This window comes from Phoca vitulina, unplaced genomic scaffold, assembly GCF_004348235.1.
Source record: "Phoca vitulina isolate PV1807 unplaced genomic scaffold, GSC_HSeal_1.0 scaffold3, whole genome shotgun sequence".
NCBI classification, from domain to species: domain Eukaryota; kingdom Metazoa; phylum Chordata; class Mammalia; order Carnivora; family Phocidae; genus Phoca; species Phoca vitulina.
This window is the reverse complement of record NW_022589706.1, coordinates 51,685,036-51,703,723: the sequence shown is the minus strand read 5'-3', so window position 1 is coordinate 51,703,723 and position 18,688 is coordinate 51,685,036. Positions and strand designations below refer to the sequence as shown.

The 18,688-nt window shown below is 38.1% G+C and overlaps 1 protein-coding gene across 3 annotated transcripts in view; it reads right to left on the bottom strand.

Annotated features, from left to right (window-relative positions):
* SLC4A4 (solute carrier family 4 member 4) overlaps positions 1–18,688 on the bottom strand; it is a 344,097-nt gene that overhangs the window by 37,479 nt on the left and 287,930 nt on the right. For all 3 annotated transcript variants that reach the window (XM_032400517.1, XM_032400516.1, XM_032400515.1), the window contains exons 16-18: positions 17,591–17,782; positions 4,142–4,255; positions 2,261–2,422 (exon numbers count right to left, since the gene is read on the bottom strand). In XM_032400517.1, coding sequence (XP_032256408.1) covers positions 2,261–2,422; positions 4,142–4,255; positions 17,591–17,782 — 468 coding nt within the window. The remainder of the gene's footprint in view (positions 1–2,260; positions 2,423–4,141; positions 4,256–17,590; positions 17,783–18,688) is intronic.

Below are 18,688 nucleotides of genomic sequence, written 5' to 3'. Positions count from 1 at the left end.
ATTTTGGTAAAAATGAATCCAAATCTATTAGTCATCACTATCCATTTAAACGGATTAAATATTTTAGTCAAGAGAAAAGACTGTAAAAATGGATCCTATGTGTTATTTACAAGGAGACACGAGACACAAAGTATACTGAAAGTAAAAGAACTGAAAAATACATATCAGATAAGTGAAAATTAAGCTGCCCTAGCTTTATTAGAATGAAATAAAATAAGCTTTAAGGCAAAAAGCATTACTAGAAACAAAGAGAGTCACATACAAAGTTCAATTCACTGAAAAGATAAACTAGATACAAATGTGGATGTACCTCACATGGCTTCAATACAAATAAAGAAATATTAACAGAAAATGATGAGATAGTACAAAAAATCCAATGTAGTAAAAAAGTGCTTCTTTGAAAAAAGACTAATAAAATTAACAGACCTCAGGCTAGATTGATCAGGGAAAATAAAAAGCACAAATCAATAACATTAGGAATTTAAAGGGAAAAGTGACAAGTTCAGATTAGAAAAATAACAAAAGATAATACTATAAACAATGTATCAATAATTTTGAAAATATTGGGGAAATGGAACAAAATATAGAAAAGTATAAGTTTCTAAAACAGATAAATAGAAATTATGAATGTTTTATAACCATTAGAACATTTTGATCATCAGTAAAACTACTCAGCCCAGATAGTTTTACAAACATGTTTGATCATTCAAAGAAAAGATAATTGGCATGTTACACATAATAAAGAGAATATTATATTCTATTTCAGAGAATGGAATAGAAGTGGAATAGGAAGAGAAACACTCCCCAGCTCATTTTATAAGGATAATATATTCCTGATACCAAAATTGGACAGGGACACTGTAAGAAAGAAAATCCACGGGCCAATGTCACTCTTAAAAGAGATGCAAAAATCCAAAATATATACATATATAATATACTGTATATTATATAATTATGTAATAATTATACATACAGATATAAAAACTATGTATAAAAGAAACTATATTCTACCAGGTTGCAAGGTTGGTTCAAGAACAGAAAATCTATTACTGTAACTCACCAAGTCAACGGATTAAAAACAAACATGCTTTTATCTCAATAGTCTCAGAAAAAGTATTTGTCATTGTCTTCATTAAGGACAGTTACCACATTAAAATCAGATGTAGGATGACACTGGCTGAGTGGTAAACAGTTTATATTGCCCTCTTTGGTGGTGAAGGAAATATGATCTCAACTTTTTCAGATTTAAATGAGGTCTTCCTAAAGTATTATATCGAGGACATGTGTCAACACAAAGTGATCTGTGACTCTGCCAAGTCGGAAAGAATATTAGCTATAATCTAACTCTCGATAAAACTGTCTTGGTTTTCTCAATGAGATACCACCTCACACCAGTCAGAATGGCTAAAATTAACAAGTCAGGAAACGACAGATGTTGGCAAGGATGCGGAGAAAGGGAACCCTCCTAAATTGTTGGTGGGAATGCAAGTTGGTGCAGCCACTCTGGAAAACAGTAGGGAGGTTCCTCAAAAAGTTGAAAATAGAGCTACCCTATGACCCAGCAATTGCACTACTGGGTATTTACCCCAAAGATACAAATGTAGGGATCCGAAGGGGTATGTGCACCCCAATGTTCATAGCAGCAATGTTCACAACAGCCAAACTATGGAAAGAGCCCAGATGTCCATTGACAGACGAATGGATAAAGAAGATGTGGTGTGTGTATATAACATATATATATATATATATTATATATACACACACAATAGAATATTATGCAGCCATCAAAAAAATGAAATCTTGCCATTTGCAATGATGTGGATAGAACTAGAGGGTATTATGCTAAGCAAAATAAGTCAATCAGAGAAAGACAAGTATCATATGATCTCACTGATATGAGGAATTTTAGAAACAAGACAGAGGATCATAGGGGAAGGGAGGGAAAAATGAAACAAGATGAAACCAGAGAGGGAGACAAACCATAAGAGACTCAGGAAACAAACTGAGGGTTGCTGGAGTGGTGGGGGGTGGGAGGGATGGGGTGGCTGGGTGATGGACATTGGGGAGGGTATGTGAGCGCTGCGAATTGTGTAAGACTGATGAATCACAGACCTGTACCCCTGAAACAAATAATACATTATATGTTAATTTAAAAAAATAAGAATTAAAAAAAAAACTGTCTTGGTTTTGAATAAATTAGTACTTTCAAGTACTATAAAGAAAGTAGAAGGCAATGATAACCACTGTTATGAACATTTACCTTGAGTTTATGTTCTTTCCTGTTCACGATCACAGCTGTGATTTGCTGGTCCATGAAAATCAGAATGGTAACCAACAAAGCAGGGATAGCAGCTGCAAGGTACACCCACCAGGGGTTTCCTCCAAATGGTGGAACAAACCAACCTCGGTTTGGACTTGTTGGCTTGAAGAAGAGAAAGAACATTTTCAAAGCAATATTAATACATACTATTTGGTGAAAAATCAATGGGAGAGACACAATTTTATTTCTGGAGAGCCAACATATTCAAAAACAGAAGCAGTGTCTTACTTATAGGTAAAACAAAGATTAGTCACCAAAAACATCCTAAAGGTGGTTATTTTAAGGCGGTATTTTAAATGAAGGAGAGTAAGAATATAGACTGAGGGGAAACGGATAAATGCCATTTTGTGCATTTAGGATGATCTAAGGACTCAAGAAGGAAGACAGTGATTTATGTTAAGAGGCAGCCAAAAGAAAAATTCAAATATAACAGTAAAGACACAGGCAAGAAATTACAAAACAACAATGAATTTTGTCCATGAATTTTGGCAATTATACTGAAGTTATTTCTACTACTGCCAAACTGTAATAGTTTCACATAACAGAAAAAGCTACAAATATTTTTATATGCTATAATTGAACTTGCTTAAATACTCTGGTCTTTCTTATACATTTGAAAAATGAGCCAGAATAACTGGTTAAATCCTCAGAAATATTACCCAAAATAAAAAATACGATTATTTTTCTAGTTCTCCATCTATCCTGTCAGATCATACATCTGTACTACAGAAAAAAAAAATATTTTCCTTTCCTTTTCCTAATGCTAAATAATGCAAATAAACCAAATAGAATCCTATGAATTATTTTCTCTACATTTACTAGTCACTTCTCTGAAGATATTTCTGTCTTCCATCTCCCTTTGCTCATAACTACATCACTGAATCTATTCGCATTTTACTACCTTTATCAGGTTGAGAACTTGGAAGGGAAGGAAATTTCTCTTGTTCATCAGTGCATTTCAAATCCCCTGTAAAGAGCCTCGCTCAAAGCAAACATTCAATAAATATTAACTTAAGTGAACTAATCACTGAATGATTGAAAACTTATCTTTGCTAATGAGTATGAGATGGCAGAGATAATGCAACAATCTATTTGCTATACCATAGATACCACTTCCTCCTTAAGTAGTTATTAAGCTAAACTGCAGTTAGTTTAATTTTTCTGAGCAAGTATATAGTCTCAGTGATGGAGAGAGAGGCTAGGAGTGTTCTACAAAACAAGTGAAAGACATAATGAAAAATTAGGGAGGGATATGTAAGAATGACTGAAATGTAAATTTTACCCATTAGGCCTGCACAAACCAACAGATTTATAAAATGAGTAATTCCTATATCTTCTTTGTAATAATTAAAATGCACATTACATACAAACGTGTGTGTATATGGCAGGTAGTTTGGTAGCAGGAAAAGAGCACTGATTAGAAATATAATCTTGGGCATTTTCTTTAAATCTTTATGAGCTCCAACATCAACTTCATAAAATCAAGATGATGATAGTTACATTACATCCTAGAATTACTATACGGATCAAGGTGATAAGTTGTATGGAAATACTTTGGCTCATCTTAAATTCTCCAAAAATATAAAGCAGAGTTTGTATTTTTCAATAAAAATCAATATAATGTGAACCTTGCATTTGATCCTAATCAGGCATTTGATTTTAGTGAAGAAATAGACAGTGTATACACACGCCTAGCAAAAGACCACCTCTGAAATAAAGAAACAGATAATCACACAAAATGAACTCAAAAACATACAACAAACTCTAACAGGGGAAAGAAAGCCATAGAGTCCCAGGAACGACCAGCAGAAGTTCACCTACCTTGAACTCGCTTGGCACAATTAGTTTTGGAGTATCCACACCTACCAGGGCATCTATTACACAAAAGATGAGAATGGACAAGATAATGGCAAAGTCACTGATCAGTTTTCTTGCCTGAAAAAAAATAAAAAAGAAACCAGGGACTGCTTAGCACTGGATTAATATATTTGCCTGTGTTGGAAATGAACAAAATATTCTGTATTGGCTAGTGGTTTACAGTACCAGCGTCACCAGCAAATTAAAGGAGGTGTCACACTGCAGAGAGATTATTTTTCACATTGTTTTTGCATCACTTTCTCATCTGGCCAGAACTAATCTAATCGCACAGAACAGATCAGAGAGACAGAGAGAGAGTGTGTGTGTGTGTGTCTAGGCAGGGGAAGGGAATTACAAATAACACATTCCTGAAATACTGTACAAACCCTCTTCCTGTATGCAGCACAAAGGATACGCAGGTAAGGATGAAATCTCAAAAAATCTACACAAAAATATAGAATTCTGTTTATCATTTGCAAAATAGCATTGTGCGTATAGGGCAAGATAATTCCATAAAGTAACCTGAAAACACTGTGAATCTAGCAGGAGAGGGGTTACAAGTTCTAGGTGACTGAGTGGACTCAAGACTTCAGAGGAACATGAAGTGATGGGAGAGAGAAATGATGACATCACTACCTCTGTCAAAGAAAATACTTTTCACTGTAGGCTAGTGCTTAAAGTCTCCTGTATGTGGGGCATCTCTTCACCACCACTTCTTAAGTGTGGTTGCCATTGGTTGGCAAACTCGAAGCTTCCAAAGTATCTGCCTCTGGTCAGGTCAAGGGCTGGGGTTTAGGGGTTGTAACATTAAACCCAAACCTTTCCCATGGAGTGGGTGCAGAATGGTCATTCTGGAGTCAGCAGGGGAGCACGGGACTGTTGGCGGCTCCTGTGTGGTATCTAGCGGCACTGATAATGGCCTCGGAGCATTGCTAGAGCACAGACGCCTGTGTCCCCATAAGTATGGACACATGGGGGTGCATAATCTGATCATTCCACAAGAATTTACTCAGCACCTTATATTTTGGTGCTAGGGATACCACAGTGAACAGCACAGACACAATCCATGTCTTCATGAAGGTCACATACCCAAGGAAGCCTGCTTCTAAACAAATCAGGGTGGATTCAACAGTTATGAGGTTTCCTCAGGGTGAGCAGTCAGTGTTCTGGTACTGCCAGATGAAGAGAGATCAGGCAGGGGCTGAGTGGCTGACAGTTCTGCAGTAGGGGGACTACTGCAGTCAGATGTTCAGTAGGAATGGAACTGAGGAATGGAAGTACTTGGCAAGGTGGGTAGGCTGAAGGCCATCATTGTGTTCTCTTCTTCACCGCTGCCCGGTGCCAGGAGCCTTGGGTCCTAACTAGCAGCAAGACCAAAGATGGCCCTGTTGGCTAGGAGTTCCTTTCCCTTTTGAAGGGCTGGGTTCTGCTAGGCTTAGCTCTCTTGAGAAGTCACACAAAGAAGCAGAAAGACAGCCATGGGCTATGTTAGGGGCAAATTAACACCAATTATACAACAGTGTCAAGCACAAAAAGATGGCAGGGATCAATATGGGGAGAAAAATATAGTGCAGCAGTTAGGAGCACAGTTTCTATAGCCAGGTGACCTTGGTTGGAACCCCAGCACATTCATTTTCTATCCGTAAATATCTATCCTTTCTTAGCTTCAACGACTCCATGTGCAAAATGTAGCCAAAATAATCCTTACAACCTCACCGGTTTGTTATAAGAATTAAATAAGATAAGCCATGAAAGTGCTTAACATAACATCTAGGACATAATAAACTCTCCTAATATATGTCAACTGTTGTTTTTTCAAGTTCCATGAGGCCTCTTTGGCTGAAGAAACCACTGGAATAATTAAATAATCTACCATCAGGAGGTCTTTAGAAGGAATCATCAATTCCAAGAAACAAGATATAAAAGCCCAGTAATAATATAGAACTGCCACTCAACTAATTTTGGTTGGAAGTATCTGGAATCCCTGCAGAAAAAGGATGTTTCCCAGGGCTCAGTACTGGAGGAAACTCCCATCTCTTAAGTTTTGTGCAAGTAAGTGTTGACACAGGCAGCTCAGGATGGTCTGGCAAACATGGTCATATGAAACAGGTTCAGGAATATATTAAGATGTTACAACAATCTCTCCGATCCAGTAGGTCATAAATCACTGGAAGACCAGAGGTCTTTTTGCAAAGGCAAAAAAGAAGTTATCTCTTTACGACCCTCCCAGTCCTTATCCAGTAAATCCAACTTGTTGACAATTTAGACACGTTAGAAGTTGTTCAAAAGGGGGGGGCATCGTTATTAAAAAGACAGTGCTCCTCCTTTTTCTCATCAACAGAAGTAGAGGGTAGCAAATGAATCCAATCTTCAATTCCTTGGTAGACAGCCCCAGCGCGCCTGCACCTCTGGCCCTGCTAGGGAACAGACCTACATGACTGGAATCACTACCAGACACCTGGGACATGTTGCTTCTTTAGTTAGGAGAAGAGGCATTCTGAGCCTTCCATAAACTGAACACTGAAGCCCTAAACCTGCTCTTTCAGTAGTTCTCTCCATCTTAATTAATGGTAGTTTATTTTTTCCTATTGCTTAGGCCAAAAACTTTGAACGACCCATATAACTCCTCTTTCTATCATATCCTACATCTAAGAGGTCAGCAAATTACCTTCAAAACGTACTCAGGATGCTGTCACTTCTCACCACCTCCATTGCTCCCTTGTCTAAGGCACCATTTTATCTCCTGTGGTTTCCTGCTTCTTATCTCATCTTCCTGGTTCTATACTTGCCCTCCTTCAGTACATTGTCAAGGTACTTGACAGATGATGTGGTTGGCAAAATAATGCCCCCTTAAGGATGTAAATGTCCTACTTCCTGGAACCTATGAATATGTAATGTCGCATGGCTAGAGAGAATTAGGTTGCACACAGAATTAATGTTGCTAATCAGATGACCTTGAGATTGAGGATATGATCCAAGATTATTTTAGTAGGTCCAATGTAACCACCAGGTTTTCATAAATGAAAGGGGGAAGCAGAAGAGTCAGTGTCAGAGTGATGCACTGTGAGAAAGACTCAACTGGTCATTGCTGGCTTTGAGGATGGAGGAAAGGGCCACGAGCCAAGGAATGTGGGCAGCCTCTACAAGCTGAAAAGGTAAGGGAATGCATTCTTTCCCAGAGCCTCCAGAAAGGATACAGCCCTGTCAACACCTTGACCTTAGAGCATTGAGACCCATTTCAGTCTTCTGATCTCCAGATCTTAAGACAATAAATTTGTGTTGTTTTAAGCCAACATATTTATAATAATTTGACATAGCAACCATAGGAAACTAATATAAGTAAATAGATTATCTAGTTTAGTTTAGTTATTAGTTTCCCAAATTGATACACATTGTATATACACGTGGAAGAAATACTATATATGTGTGTGTGTGTGTATGAAATATTATAAATTTGGAAGAAACCCTCAGCAATGGTATTCCTGTCAAATGTGGTACTATTATACCATAAATATAAAAGTAGCTAAAAAGACAAATATTAGTAAGATTCAGGACTACATTTCTTAAAATTTATGGGGAAAAAAGCTACTTTATTAATAATATTGCTTAACCTCATTAAAAATCACAGCCAGGGTGATATGTTCCATATAAAATATTCACTTCTATTTCCCCTTCCTTTCCCTTAAATTGTACAGTACAGTTCAGTTACAGCAGAAATCACTCCTGGAGAGTGTTTATGATCAGACATGCATTTCTAAGACACTGGATCCAGTTTAAACTTCATAGTAAGGAAATGGATTTTTCCCAGACTACTTTTGTATTCAACTCCAAATCCTCTAATTGGAGAAGGCAGGCAGGGGTGCTATTTTAGTAGACTGTTCAGGTCTTACCCTATACTAAAATTAAACTTTAATTTGAATGAGGGAAAACTGACAGTAGAACTATAAAGTGCCCTAAAAATGTCAAGTGCTGAGTAAATACAGCTTTTACTAGATACACCCTAGGACCTGTGAACAAGAGCTTTGACTTTAAGGAGATAAGAATCACTCTCTTGAGGTCCTTCTCACATTTCCAAACACATTTAGGAAAAAAAAAATACATGAATTTCCCTTCATGTTTTCTGTTTATTTTACTTTCCATTTTCATCAAACTTGAGCTCTTTCAAAAACTCCAAAACAACAACCTTTTATGTGCCAACATGTAAATAAAGAAATCAAATTAGAAATCCATAGTTTCTAATTCCCTTCTAGCTCTTCTTGGTAATGATTAGAAGTGCCAAAGTTTTCATGAGAAACTTGTTTCCACAGGATTTCATACCTAATCCTGTGGATTTGGGAGGTTTCAAATCTAGCTTGGACAGATATAACTTGTGGATGTCCTTCCAGCCAAACACTAAGTCCCTCCAAGTTCAAACTTCAATATCCTAGGCACATAAACTATGACAATCTAAGTGAAACACAAATTAAGACAACTCATATATAGCAAGGGCTTGCTATAAAAAAAAAGTTTATTTTTTAATGGTAAACAGATGTGCTAAAATGTAAGAGAATTCCTACCTCCATTCATGAATAAGGCAAAGAAAAGTGTTTCAACTAAGATCCTTTTATATCAGACTGGTTTTGAGCTCTTTTATTTTTGTTTACCATTTTTTAATTTTAAAAATGAACAGGAGAAAAATATTTCTGTCCTCTACAGAATTAATTATAAAATATCTCAACTAATCTAATAAGAAACACTAAGAAACAAGCTTAAATATTTAAACTATCAAAGTAAAGAAGAAATTACATGGATAGGAAGCGAAATTCAAATAACCATACACTGTTCTCTTGTTCTGGGGCAAAAACAACCTAATATATCTACTATAAACATACTCTTCATGAAGGATGGTACTTATTAATTATTAAGAGAGTCATAATCATGGAGACACCAGCAGGGAGAAGCTAGTTAATTTACAGGAGGAAAAAACGAATCTGGTTTCTCTGAAGCCCCAGAGGACATTTGGTTTTCACTTTGAGAGGGCTGCAGCTGGTCCTAAATTACCCGGGGAAAGGCTGTGCGCCTGCAGGGCGGCTCTCAATGGATGGAGCTGTTACAGAGACAAGTACAGAAGCAGGGACCCTGTGGGTTCTCAGTAAATATTAATTCATGATGTCAATTCCTCTCACGACGGTGGTGCTTGGAAACTGCTAAACAACAGTGTAAAAAAAGCATTTATTGTAGATGAGAAAAAGTATACCAGACAAATACGTGCCTTTTGGCAATCATGAAAAGGCATAAAATACCATGAGAATTTTGAAATTTGATCCCCCCCCCCCGCAGTAGTCAAAGCATAGCACTATAAAAGAAATAAGCATTGATATCAGTATAGCAATCATAATACACTGTACTTTGAATCAATAATACCCACTATAGTTAGAATTCAATAAAAGGAAAGTCTGATTTAGACTCCAGGATTTTAATGCTGTGAATTCTAGAGTCAGAGATTCGAGGAACAAAGAAGGGAATTGGATTGGGCACTTCCTCTGGGTGGTGCTTAGAGCTTCCCGATGGAAGTCTACCTTTAAAAAAATTGTTTTTCCAAGCATGGAACAGAGGGAAGTAGGCCTATGGAGTCTTTCAGCAGGAATGTGAGTGAGACTTCAGCCCACTCGGGCCTCTTCCTGCATCCTGCTTCAAAACTGAGCAGCAGAACAAAAAAAAAAAAAACCTAGTAAGTGTATGCCAGAAGCAAATGATCAAATCCCATGGGACATACTGTGTCTCAATCTGGCCACTATTATTCTAAGTAGAAAGTGAAAATCTGGAGCTTTTCCAGAGATGGGTAACCAGAGGAACAGGATTCCGGAAAACACACTGCATAAAAAACGATGGAAGGCCTTGAGAAATTGTTGGGAGACCCGTCTTCAAATATGTGAAGTCTGTCACGGGGAAGAAAGACTAACTTGTTCTGTGTAGCTTCTAAGGGCAAGGGCAGACCCCGCGGACAGAGGCTGTGGCAGGGAAGATTTGTGTTTCTATCGGGAATGCCTTCAGAGATATGAGTTCCTGTTCTAAGAAGCATTCAAGCAGCCTACAGATGACCCCTTGTCAGAAATAAGAGGCAGGATTGGACTAGATGGTATTCAAAGTTCTAACACTGAAATGCAATGATTAAGACCCAATTATCAAAATTTCTTGGCCCTCTAAGAGGGTCTTCTTGATATATCCCCCCAAAAACATCATAATAAAGGGTTCTAGGGGCTCCTGGGTGGCTTCGTCGGTTAAGCAGCTGACTCTTGATTTTGGTTCAGGACATGATCTCAGGGTTGTGGGATTGAGCCCCGCCTCAGGCTCCGTGCTCAGCAGGGAGTCTGCCTGAGATTTTCTCTCTCTCCCTCTCCCTCGGCCCCTCCCCTGCACTGCTCAATTGTGCTGTCTCTAAAATAAATAAATAATCTTAAAAAAAGAAAAAAGAGTTCCAGGACTTAAAAAGAAAGGTGGTTTTATAATTATATCAAGGTACAAAAATTAAAATTTTAAAAAGAATAATTAAGTCATACGTACAAATCAGACAGTCTGGAAATGGAGCAGGAGGGCCATTTTGCGTTAAGGAGTGGATTTCAATGCTGGTGACTTTTCTATGATGGGCAAGTAAGCTGAAAGTGTTTACGACCAATGAAGTACCAGGGTCAAAATTATTGTCCATAGACTGCTTCTGTGCCACCATTAAAAGCTCTCACAAAACACCTGGCTGATCAGTGCTCCCAACCTTATTTTGATTAGGGCTCAATTCAGGTTCGCTGCATTTTTTGTCATATATCTATAAGAACTGAAGTATTTATAATCTTTGTTAAGTGTTTAAGAGGTTGAGCTAGACTTATAATCAAATACCCTTTTGTCATTCTTTTTTTTTTTTTTAAAGATTTTTTATTTATTTATTTGAGAGAGAGAGAATGAGAGAGAGCAAGCACATGAGAGGGGGGAGGGTCAGAGGGAGAAGCAGACTCCCTGCCGAGCAGGGAGCCCGATGCGGGACTCGATCCAGGGACTCCAGGATCATGACCTGAGCCGAAGGCAGTCGCTTAACCAACTGAGCCACCCAGGCGCCCCCCTTTTGTCATTCTTAAGAAAAAAATATGAAAAACAATATTGGATTAAACAAATTTGACTTTGAAAATTATATTCCTTGGTACAAAATAACACAAGAATTTGAAAATCAGATTCCCCTTCACTGACAACAAAGTCATTTTCTGAATGAGTTTCAAAGGCATGATGTGGTCTGATGTTTCTGCAAGAACCAGCCAAATGTCACCCAGCATTACTAACACTAGAATGGGACAGAGAATACATGCCCATTATTTCTTCCTAATTTTTGGATACATTATTTGTTTTAGTTTGATAGTTTTTACCATTCACCAGAGAGTTTCTGGGAAAAAAAGAAAAAAGAAAGGGGTGTCACCTGATTCTTATAAAGAGCTGTTTACCAACTAAACACATTCTACTTTAATAGAACTGTCACAGGCCAAAATGTCAACTAAAAGTCATGGAGCCAAAAATAGAGCAAATTGTGGAATTCTAGACTGTGTTTCACATGGATAAAAACTAAATTTGTCACCTAACTATATTAGCTCATTATATGTCCACTGAAATTCCTGAAGCCCTATACTTTTTTATTATCCATAAAGCCAGTTCCTCAAAGACCATCATCAATTTACTTAGGTCACAGGTAAGCACCAAAGTTTGATTCCACAGAAGATAGTAAGCATGAATGGAGCAGAAGGATCAAAATGAGTCACACTCATTTGAAAACCCAAAAACCTAATTTATTCAACAAATATATACTTAATTCCTACTAGGGACCAGGCTCATGAATTACCCATCCCTACCACCTAGTATTGTATCAAGCACACATTAGGGTCACAATATTTTTTTTTCAATATTGAATTAATATACTAATTAATTACAGAATACTGTTTTTAAAAAAGGATATTAAAGAACCTTCTGCTCAAGTATCATCTAAATGAAGTGTAGAAAGTGTCACAGCTGTTGACGTTACCTGGAATTTACTTATTTAACTACCAATAACAATCTGGAGGCATATTAAAAAAAATCTTGGCTCACCTGGGTGGCTCAGTCAGTTAAGCATCTGACTCTTGATTTCAGCTCAGGCCATGTTCTAAGAGTCATGAGATCAAGTCCCATCTTGGCTGGGCATGGAGCCTGCCTAAGATTCTCTCTTTCCCTTTCCTTTTGCCCCTCCTCTCTCTCTTTCTCTCCCTCTCAAAATACATACATACATACATACATACGTACATACATACACACATAAAATAAAATAAAAAAACAAAACAAAATAAAATAAAATAATCTTACCATTACATCAATTCATGTGAGGGTCAAAACTGTTACTTATTCTAATAGGGGGAAAAGAGGAAATTAAGTGGTTCCTAAAGAAAGACATTTTTATGGCAATTACAACCATCAGCCAGCCACACTATATTTGACTATATATCAAAGTATCAATAAATTTTGCCTCATTTGGAAGTTCTCCAGCTTTATGAGTTCTACTACTACTAATCACACTCCTGCTCTCAGCTACTGCTTCCATTTTACCAGCGCATGTGCAGGGAAGGCATCTCTGTTGCACGCATATGATCACTTGCTGGTATGGCACTCTCGAAGAGCATTTCAGGTGCATGCCCTGAGCCATCTGCCACAGAAGATCCCAGATGATGCTGTGATGCTCCTCCAGGAAGCTCTGATGCCAAACGCCTTTGACCAAAGACTTGAGGCTCATGGAACAGACCAGTAACTGTATGGGGTAAAAGTCTGACACATACCTCTAAAAAGAATGGGGAGCACAAAGAAGACAAACAGTGGGGTACACTGGTCTTCCATTCACATTCCCCTCGGCATTAGGGCTCCCTGGACTGTGCCCGATATACGAATTAAATTCCTGATAGACAGGCTAATAAAGACAGACTCTTTTACCTTAAGTGCTTATACTGATGGATTGCCACTAGCCTCCTGAAGGAGAGAAAGTGTGGATAACTGACCCTGGTCTTGGCCAAGGTAATGACTGACAGAACTAGGGGAAGAGAAGTGTAAGTATAAGGGAGAGAGATTAGAGCGGGATAAACGAGGGGACTGTGACAAATTTAATTTGATTAAGAAAAAGAAACTTGGAGAGGCAAATGTGATAAATATCATCTTTTGTCACACCAGATCTATTTTGTACCCCTTATCACCATGCTCTCTGCCTTGGGACATAGGGCTGTGTGGTCTGCAGTAGGTTCCCTTGCTCTCCAGCTGGGTTAGGCCTGGAGCAGCCAGGGCAGGCTATCAGAGGAGAAGAGAGATCAAAGTACTTATTCCCACAGCTTTATTGCTGTGAGGTGGCCTCACGCTGGCTACATCTCTCCGTCCAAGGTCACAGCAGCTCCCAGGATAGCTTTCTCGAGGCTTTTCTCTTCTTCTGGGTTCCAGCAACCACTTCCTTGGCACAATCTTTGGGCCAGAGATGGACAGTAACAACCCCACTGCTATGAGCACTGGACACTACACTTTCCCTTATGGGTTCCCAAAACCTAACTGCACTTTCGTAAATAATGCTTAATAAACCCTTCAAATCATCTCATCCGAGTGTATAATTTGTTTCCTGCTGAGACTGATAGACCAAATATGATTCTGAGATTTTGATCTTGGGTGGCTGTAAGGGTAGATGATATTATTAGCTGAGATACGGAATACAGGAAGATGAGTATGTTCAAATGTGGAAAGAAAAACCACATTTTGAATTTGCTATGTAACAACTGTGGATCATCCACAGAGAGAGGTTGGCAGCAGCTGTACGAGGGGACCTGGCATAAAGATGGAGATAATGATTAATTTTTTGAAATCTGTAACTCCGGATCATTGCTATAAGCTCTAGCTTAAAATGGAGAATTCACTTAATTTAGGAGATGTAGTCAGCAAACTGTCTTTAAAATTATAGAACACTCGAGCTTAAAAGGATGTTAATTGTCTTCTAGCTGAGCACTCCTTTTATGGGTGTGGTAACTAAAGTTCACAGTTAGCTCTCAAAGGGCACACTCTTAGGTAATGGTAGGGCTAGCACTAGAATCTACATCTTCTGGGTTCTCACATCTGTGCTTTGTCCACAAAATGCAGCATTCATCACTCCTTCACTGCATTCCACGAGTCAGCAAGGATGGAGTACTGAGTCTGTGTCCAGCCATGTGCTAATTGATGTAAGGAATCATATAGAAGTAAAACAGTTTTCCAGCAGTTTACAGTCTGAATTGACTAACCTACAAATGCTTAGAAATGAGAATGCAAAAGAGAAATGGCTGGGCAAGCTAAAGGAAAAGAGGATATTTTGTATGACAAGGGCACTGTCATCTAGCATTAGCAATTTGAGATTTTAGCAGTTTCATGTGAATGGCTGGTATGAGTGAGGAAGTAGTAACAGTTGGCTTGATCCTTGTCACAGCAATCGAGGATTGTCTAATTTATTCTGTTCAAGCATACAAGTTGTAATTGTAGAACATAATATGTAAGCATAAGAATCTATAAACCTATTGGTCTCTATCTAGAGAGACCACCCTTCTAAATGACAGCTTAAATCCAAACATATTTTGGCAAATGAGAGAGCAAAAAAGATGTGATTACTTGTGCATGTATGAATTTATGTATGTACTGCTATTATTTAGCTGTACATATAATGTGAGTAAGAGAGATGACAGTCTGAAAGCCTACACACCTCAACATTGCTCCTTAGAAATCACATATATTTTCTCCTCTCTGTTTTATCTTATGATTGCTATATACAATTCTAAACTATGCTGAGAAACCTCTTCATAGGAATTGCAACTGGAATGCTATCATTATTCCATTTTCACATGCTCATGACTTTCTCAGCAGCACTTATCAACATTGAGAAATGACCTGCTTGGGCTCTTATAAGGGGAAAATTCCTTTAAGTCTGAAGAGCTGTTATCAATTTGGGAGTTCTTGCTGAAGAAAAAGGTGATGCCTACATAGGCAGTTGAAATGATCTCTATTCATCTTAAGGTTGAAACTAGTTTATTTTGTAAATTACAACTTAACAATTGCTTCACACATTTTCTACTTTTCACCTGCTATGTCTATATAATAATTTCAGACTTTGGCAAGTAGGAAAGATAAAAAGGGTGATAATTCCCAAGATGTGAGCCAAAAAAAAAAAAAAAAGAGAGAGAGAGAGAAAGAGAGAGGTCTAATGAATTAAAAACTAAGAAGGAAAAACCTCAATAGGGAAGAAGAATCATCCTCAAAGACATTTACCTAAGGCATCTGGCCTACACAAAACTCGTACCATTGAAGAGGTGGATTAAGTAAGCATGTTTCTCTGTGTGTGAACTGGTATTACAAGCTCAAATATCTTCAGGGATGGGCAGTTAATCTGAACGTACAGAGCAGCCAAGTCTTAGACTATAATAGAGAGTTATGAGGACAATAACTATCTGAAAAGTACAGGTTCCATCTAAGGCCTCAAGCGTGTGTGTGTGTGTGTGTGCACGCACAAGTGTGTGTGTGTGTGTTTACACACTATGGTCTAAACAAAGAATGGCTGTAGGCTGAATTCTGCCTGTTGACCACCATTTTGCGATGCCTGTTTTAGACACATTAAGTTGAATACTTCTTTCTACATTTTACTTTGTAAAAATTTTTCATTCTTTGGCCCAGCTAGTTTGGGACATCTCATTATTGCTATGGTCTCAGTGCTGTGTCACCCTCAAATTCTTATGTTGAGATCCTAACCCTCCAAAAAGATTGTATCAGGAGGTGGTGCCTTCAGGAGGTGCTTATTAGGTCATAAGGGTGGAGCCTTCATGAATAAGATTAGTGGTTTTATGAAAGAGGCCCTACAGAGAGCCCTAACCCTTCCTCCATGCTTCGACACAGTGAAAAGGCACTGGCTATGAGCCAGGAGGAGGGTCCTGACCCAAACTTGCTGGTACCTGACCTCAGACTTCCCAGCCTCCAGAACCATGCGAAATAAATTTCTGTGGCTTATAAGCCACCTAGTCTATGGTATTTTGTTATAGCAGCCCAAACAGACTAAAAACAATTATCAATCCTTCCCTTTTCAATTTTATAAGAAAAATCAGTTTTTATAAGAAAAAGTCAAAATATTTCCTCAGTGTGAATATATTATGTTTCATATGTAGGAAATGAAAGAAAGTAATTTCAGCAACTCTATCTCATGTCTTCTAAAGTCTTTCCACTCCTTCCACACAAAACACAAGGGTAGAAGTTTCATGAGATTCCAGCTGCAAAGAGCAGCTCATTGATAAAAATCAGGTATAATCAGGATTACCTAAGAAATACTGACATCCTAAACACTGAGAACTGAACTGCAAAGCAAAGGATTATCTTAGTTTCACTCTGCAGGTAAAAAAACAAAACGCCATTAACTAAATGTTGCTCTTATCTTGTAGTGTCTCCATGAACCACAGTTTTGACTTTACGTTCACCCAAGCATATTAATGGGAGACAGGATGTCTGCACAACCCAGCTCAATTATCTGTTTTTCTGTTCTATGGTATTCATCATTATGGGAAGGAAATTTTGGCTCAGATGACGCTCCTATCTTATACCAATACTGGTGTAACAACACAGTTTAAGTTTATTCCCAAAGCCCATAATTCAACTACTAAATTACCACATGTACAGTTCATGAATTAGAAATTCTACATCAAAATTCCTTGCTAATATGAAGAGTTTTTGCTTATGTACTTTAAAACTATGGATTTAAAAGGTCTTTTTCTTAAAAAAAAAAAAAAAGAAGAAGAAGAAGAAGATAGCAGGAGGGGAAGAATGAAGGGGGGGGAATCGGAGGGGGAGACAAACCATGAGAGATGATGGACTCTAAAAAACAAACTGAGGGTTCTAGAGGGGAGGGGGGCAGGAGGATGGGTTAGCCTGGTGATGGGTATTAAAGAGGACACTGGGTGTTATATGCAAACAATGAATCATGGAACACTACATCAAAATTAATGATGTAATGTATGGTGATTAACATAACAATAAAAAATTTTTAAAAATGCATTTCGAAAACTAAAAAAATAAATAAATAAAAGGTCTTTTTCTTACTCGTGCATTTTTAGATACTAGAATACATCCCACTTTTTCCCTCAGTACAATAAGAATTATGATAGAATGTACGACAGAATTATGTGAGCAAAATCCTTGGAAGGCTTTTCAAAGCTGGACTTCAATTTGGTTAAAAATACATAATACACACATGGACAAAGACTGGAAATCAATTTTTAAATGCACAAAATTGTATTGTGAAAGTTGAATTACAGGTGACTTTTTCATTCTGTAACACTGTATTATTGTTGATACAGTATAAATTCAGTGAAAGTTATTTAAAGCTTAGGTACTTACCGTGGTTGGAAAATAACGGCTAGTTTTGAATTTTTTCAGAGCCATAGAAGAGGTGTAGGTGCCCAAGAAGAGTATGAAAGACATGAGGGTGATATCAGGAACAAAATCACAGTTGTTCCCCACGAGCTTTCCTCCATATTTCAAACACTTCTTCGTTGACAAAAATGCCCAGTCAAAGGTAGCATTATGGTACTGAAGAAGAAAAACACAAAAATTTTTCTAGAGAACACCAACGCATCAAAAGCAGCATTTAAGGGGCGCCTGGGTGGCTCAGCCGTTAAGCGTCTGCCTTCGGCTCAGGTCATGATCCCAGGGTCCTGGGATCGAGCCCCGCATCGGGCTCCCTGCTCCACGGGAAGCCTGCTTCTGCCTCTCCCTCCGCCTGCTTGTGTTCCCTCTCTCGCTGTGTCTCTCTCTGTCAAATAAATAAATAAAATCTTTAAAAAAAAAAAAAAAAAAAAAAAAGCAGCATTTGATATTTGATGGGCTATGTAGGGATTAGGCTAAAAGTCTCTGCCGAACAGCTGGTGGGTAACCACTGGAGGGTGAAACTTGATGAAGTGTTAATGGAATAACATTGGTAAGGGAGGCCAGGAGGCTAGCAATGATTGAAAATACAATGGAAATGATGCAATCTGTTACCTAGTTTGAGCTACAGTCCTACAATCACCCATTTGTTCAACAGAAACAAACCACAAAGTCCTTCTTTCCTGTCAACCTTCCTGAGAGTAAACTGAGACACACTAATATCCATAATGTGAGACTCTCTAAAACACCTTTGTTGTTCAAAAAGTACTTACTTTCGCAGTGCACGGCTTCTTTGGACTCAAGCTGATGGCCCTATGGTCAATGCTCTCTAAAAGTTTTATCAGGCTAACCATGAATTTACCCAGCACTTTCACAAAAGAGCTATTTCTTTTCTAAATAACTAGAGACTAGTGGTTTAAGGAATTAAGCTGTAAAAATGCTGATGGTCCCTGCGTTTTCAATTGCATATCCTGATAAAATACAGCTTTTTGTTGTTGTTGTTGACTCCAGGTCAGCTTCATGAGTAGTCAGTGCTAGAATACGCTGTAATGGGCTATGGATTTGTGTGGG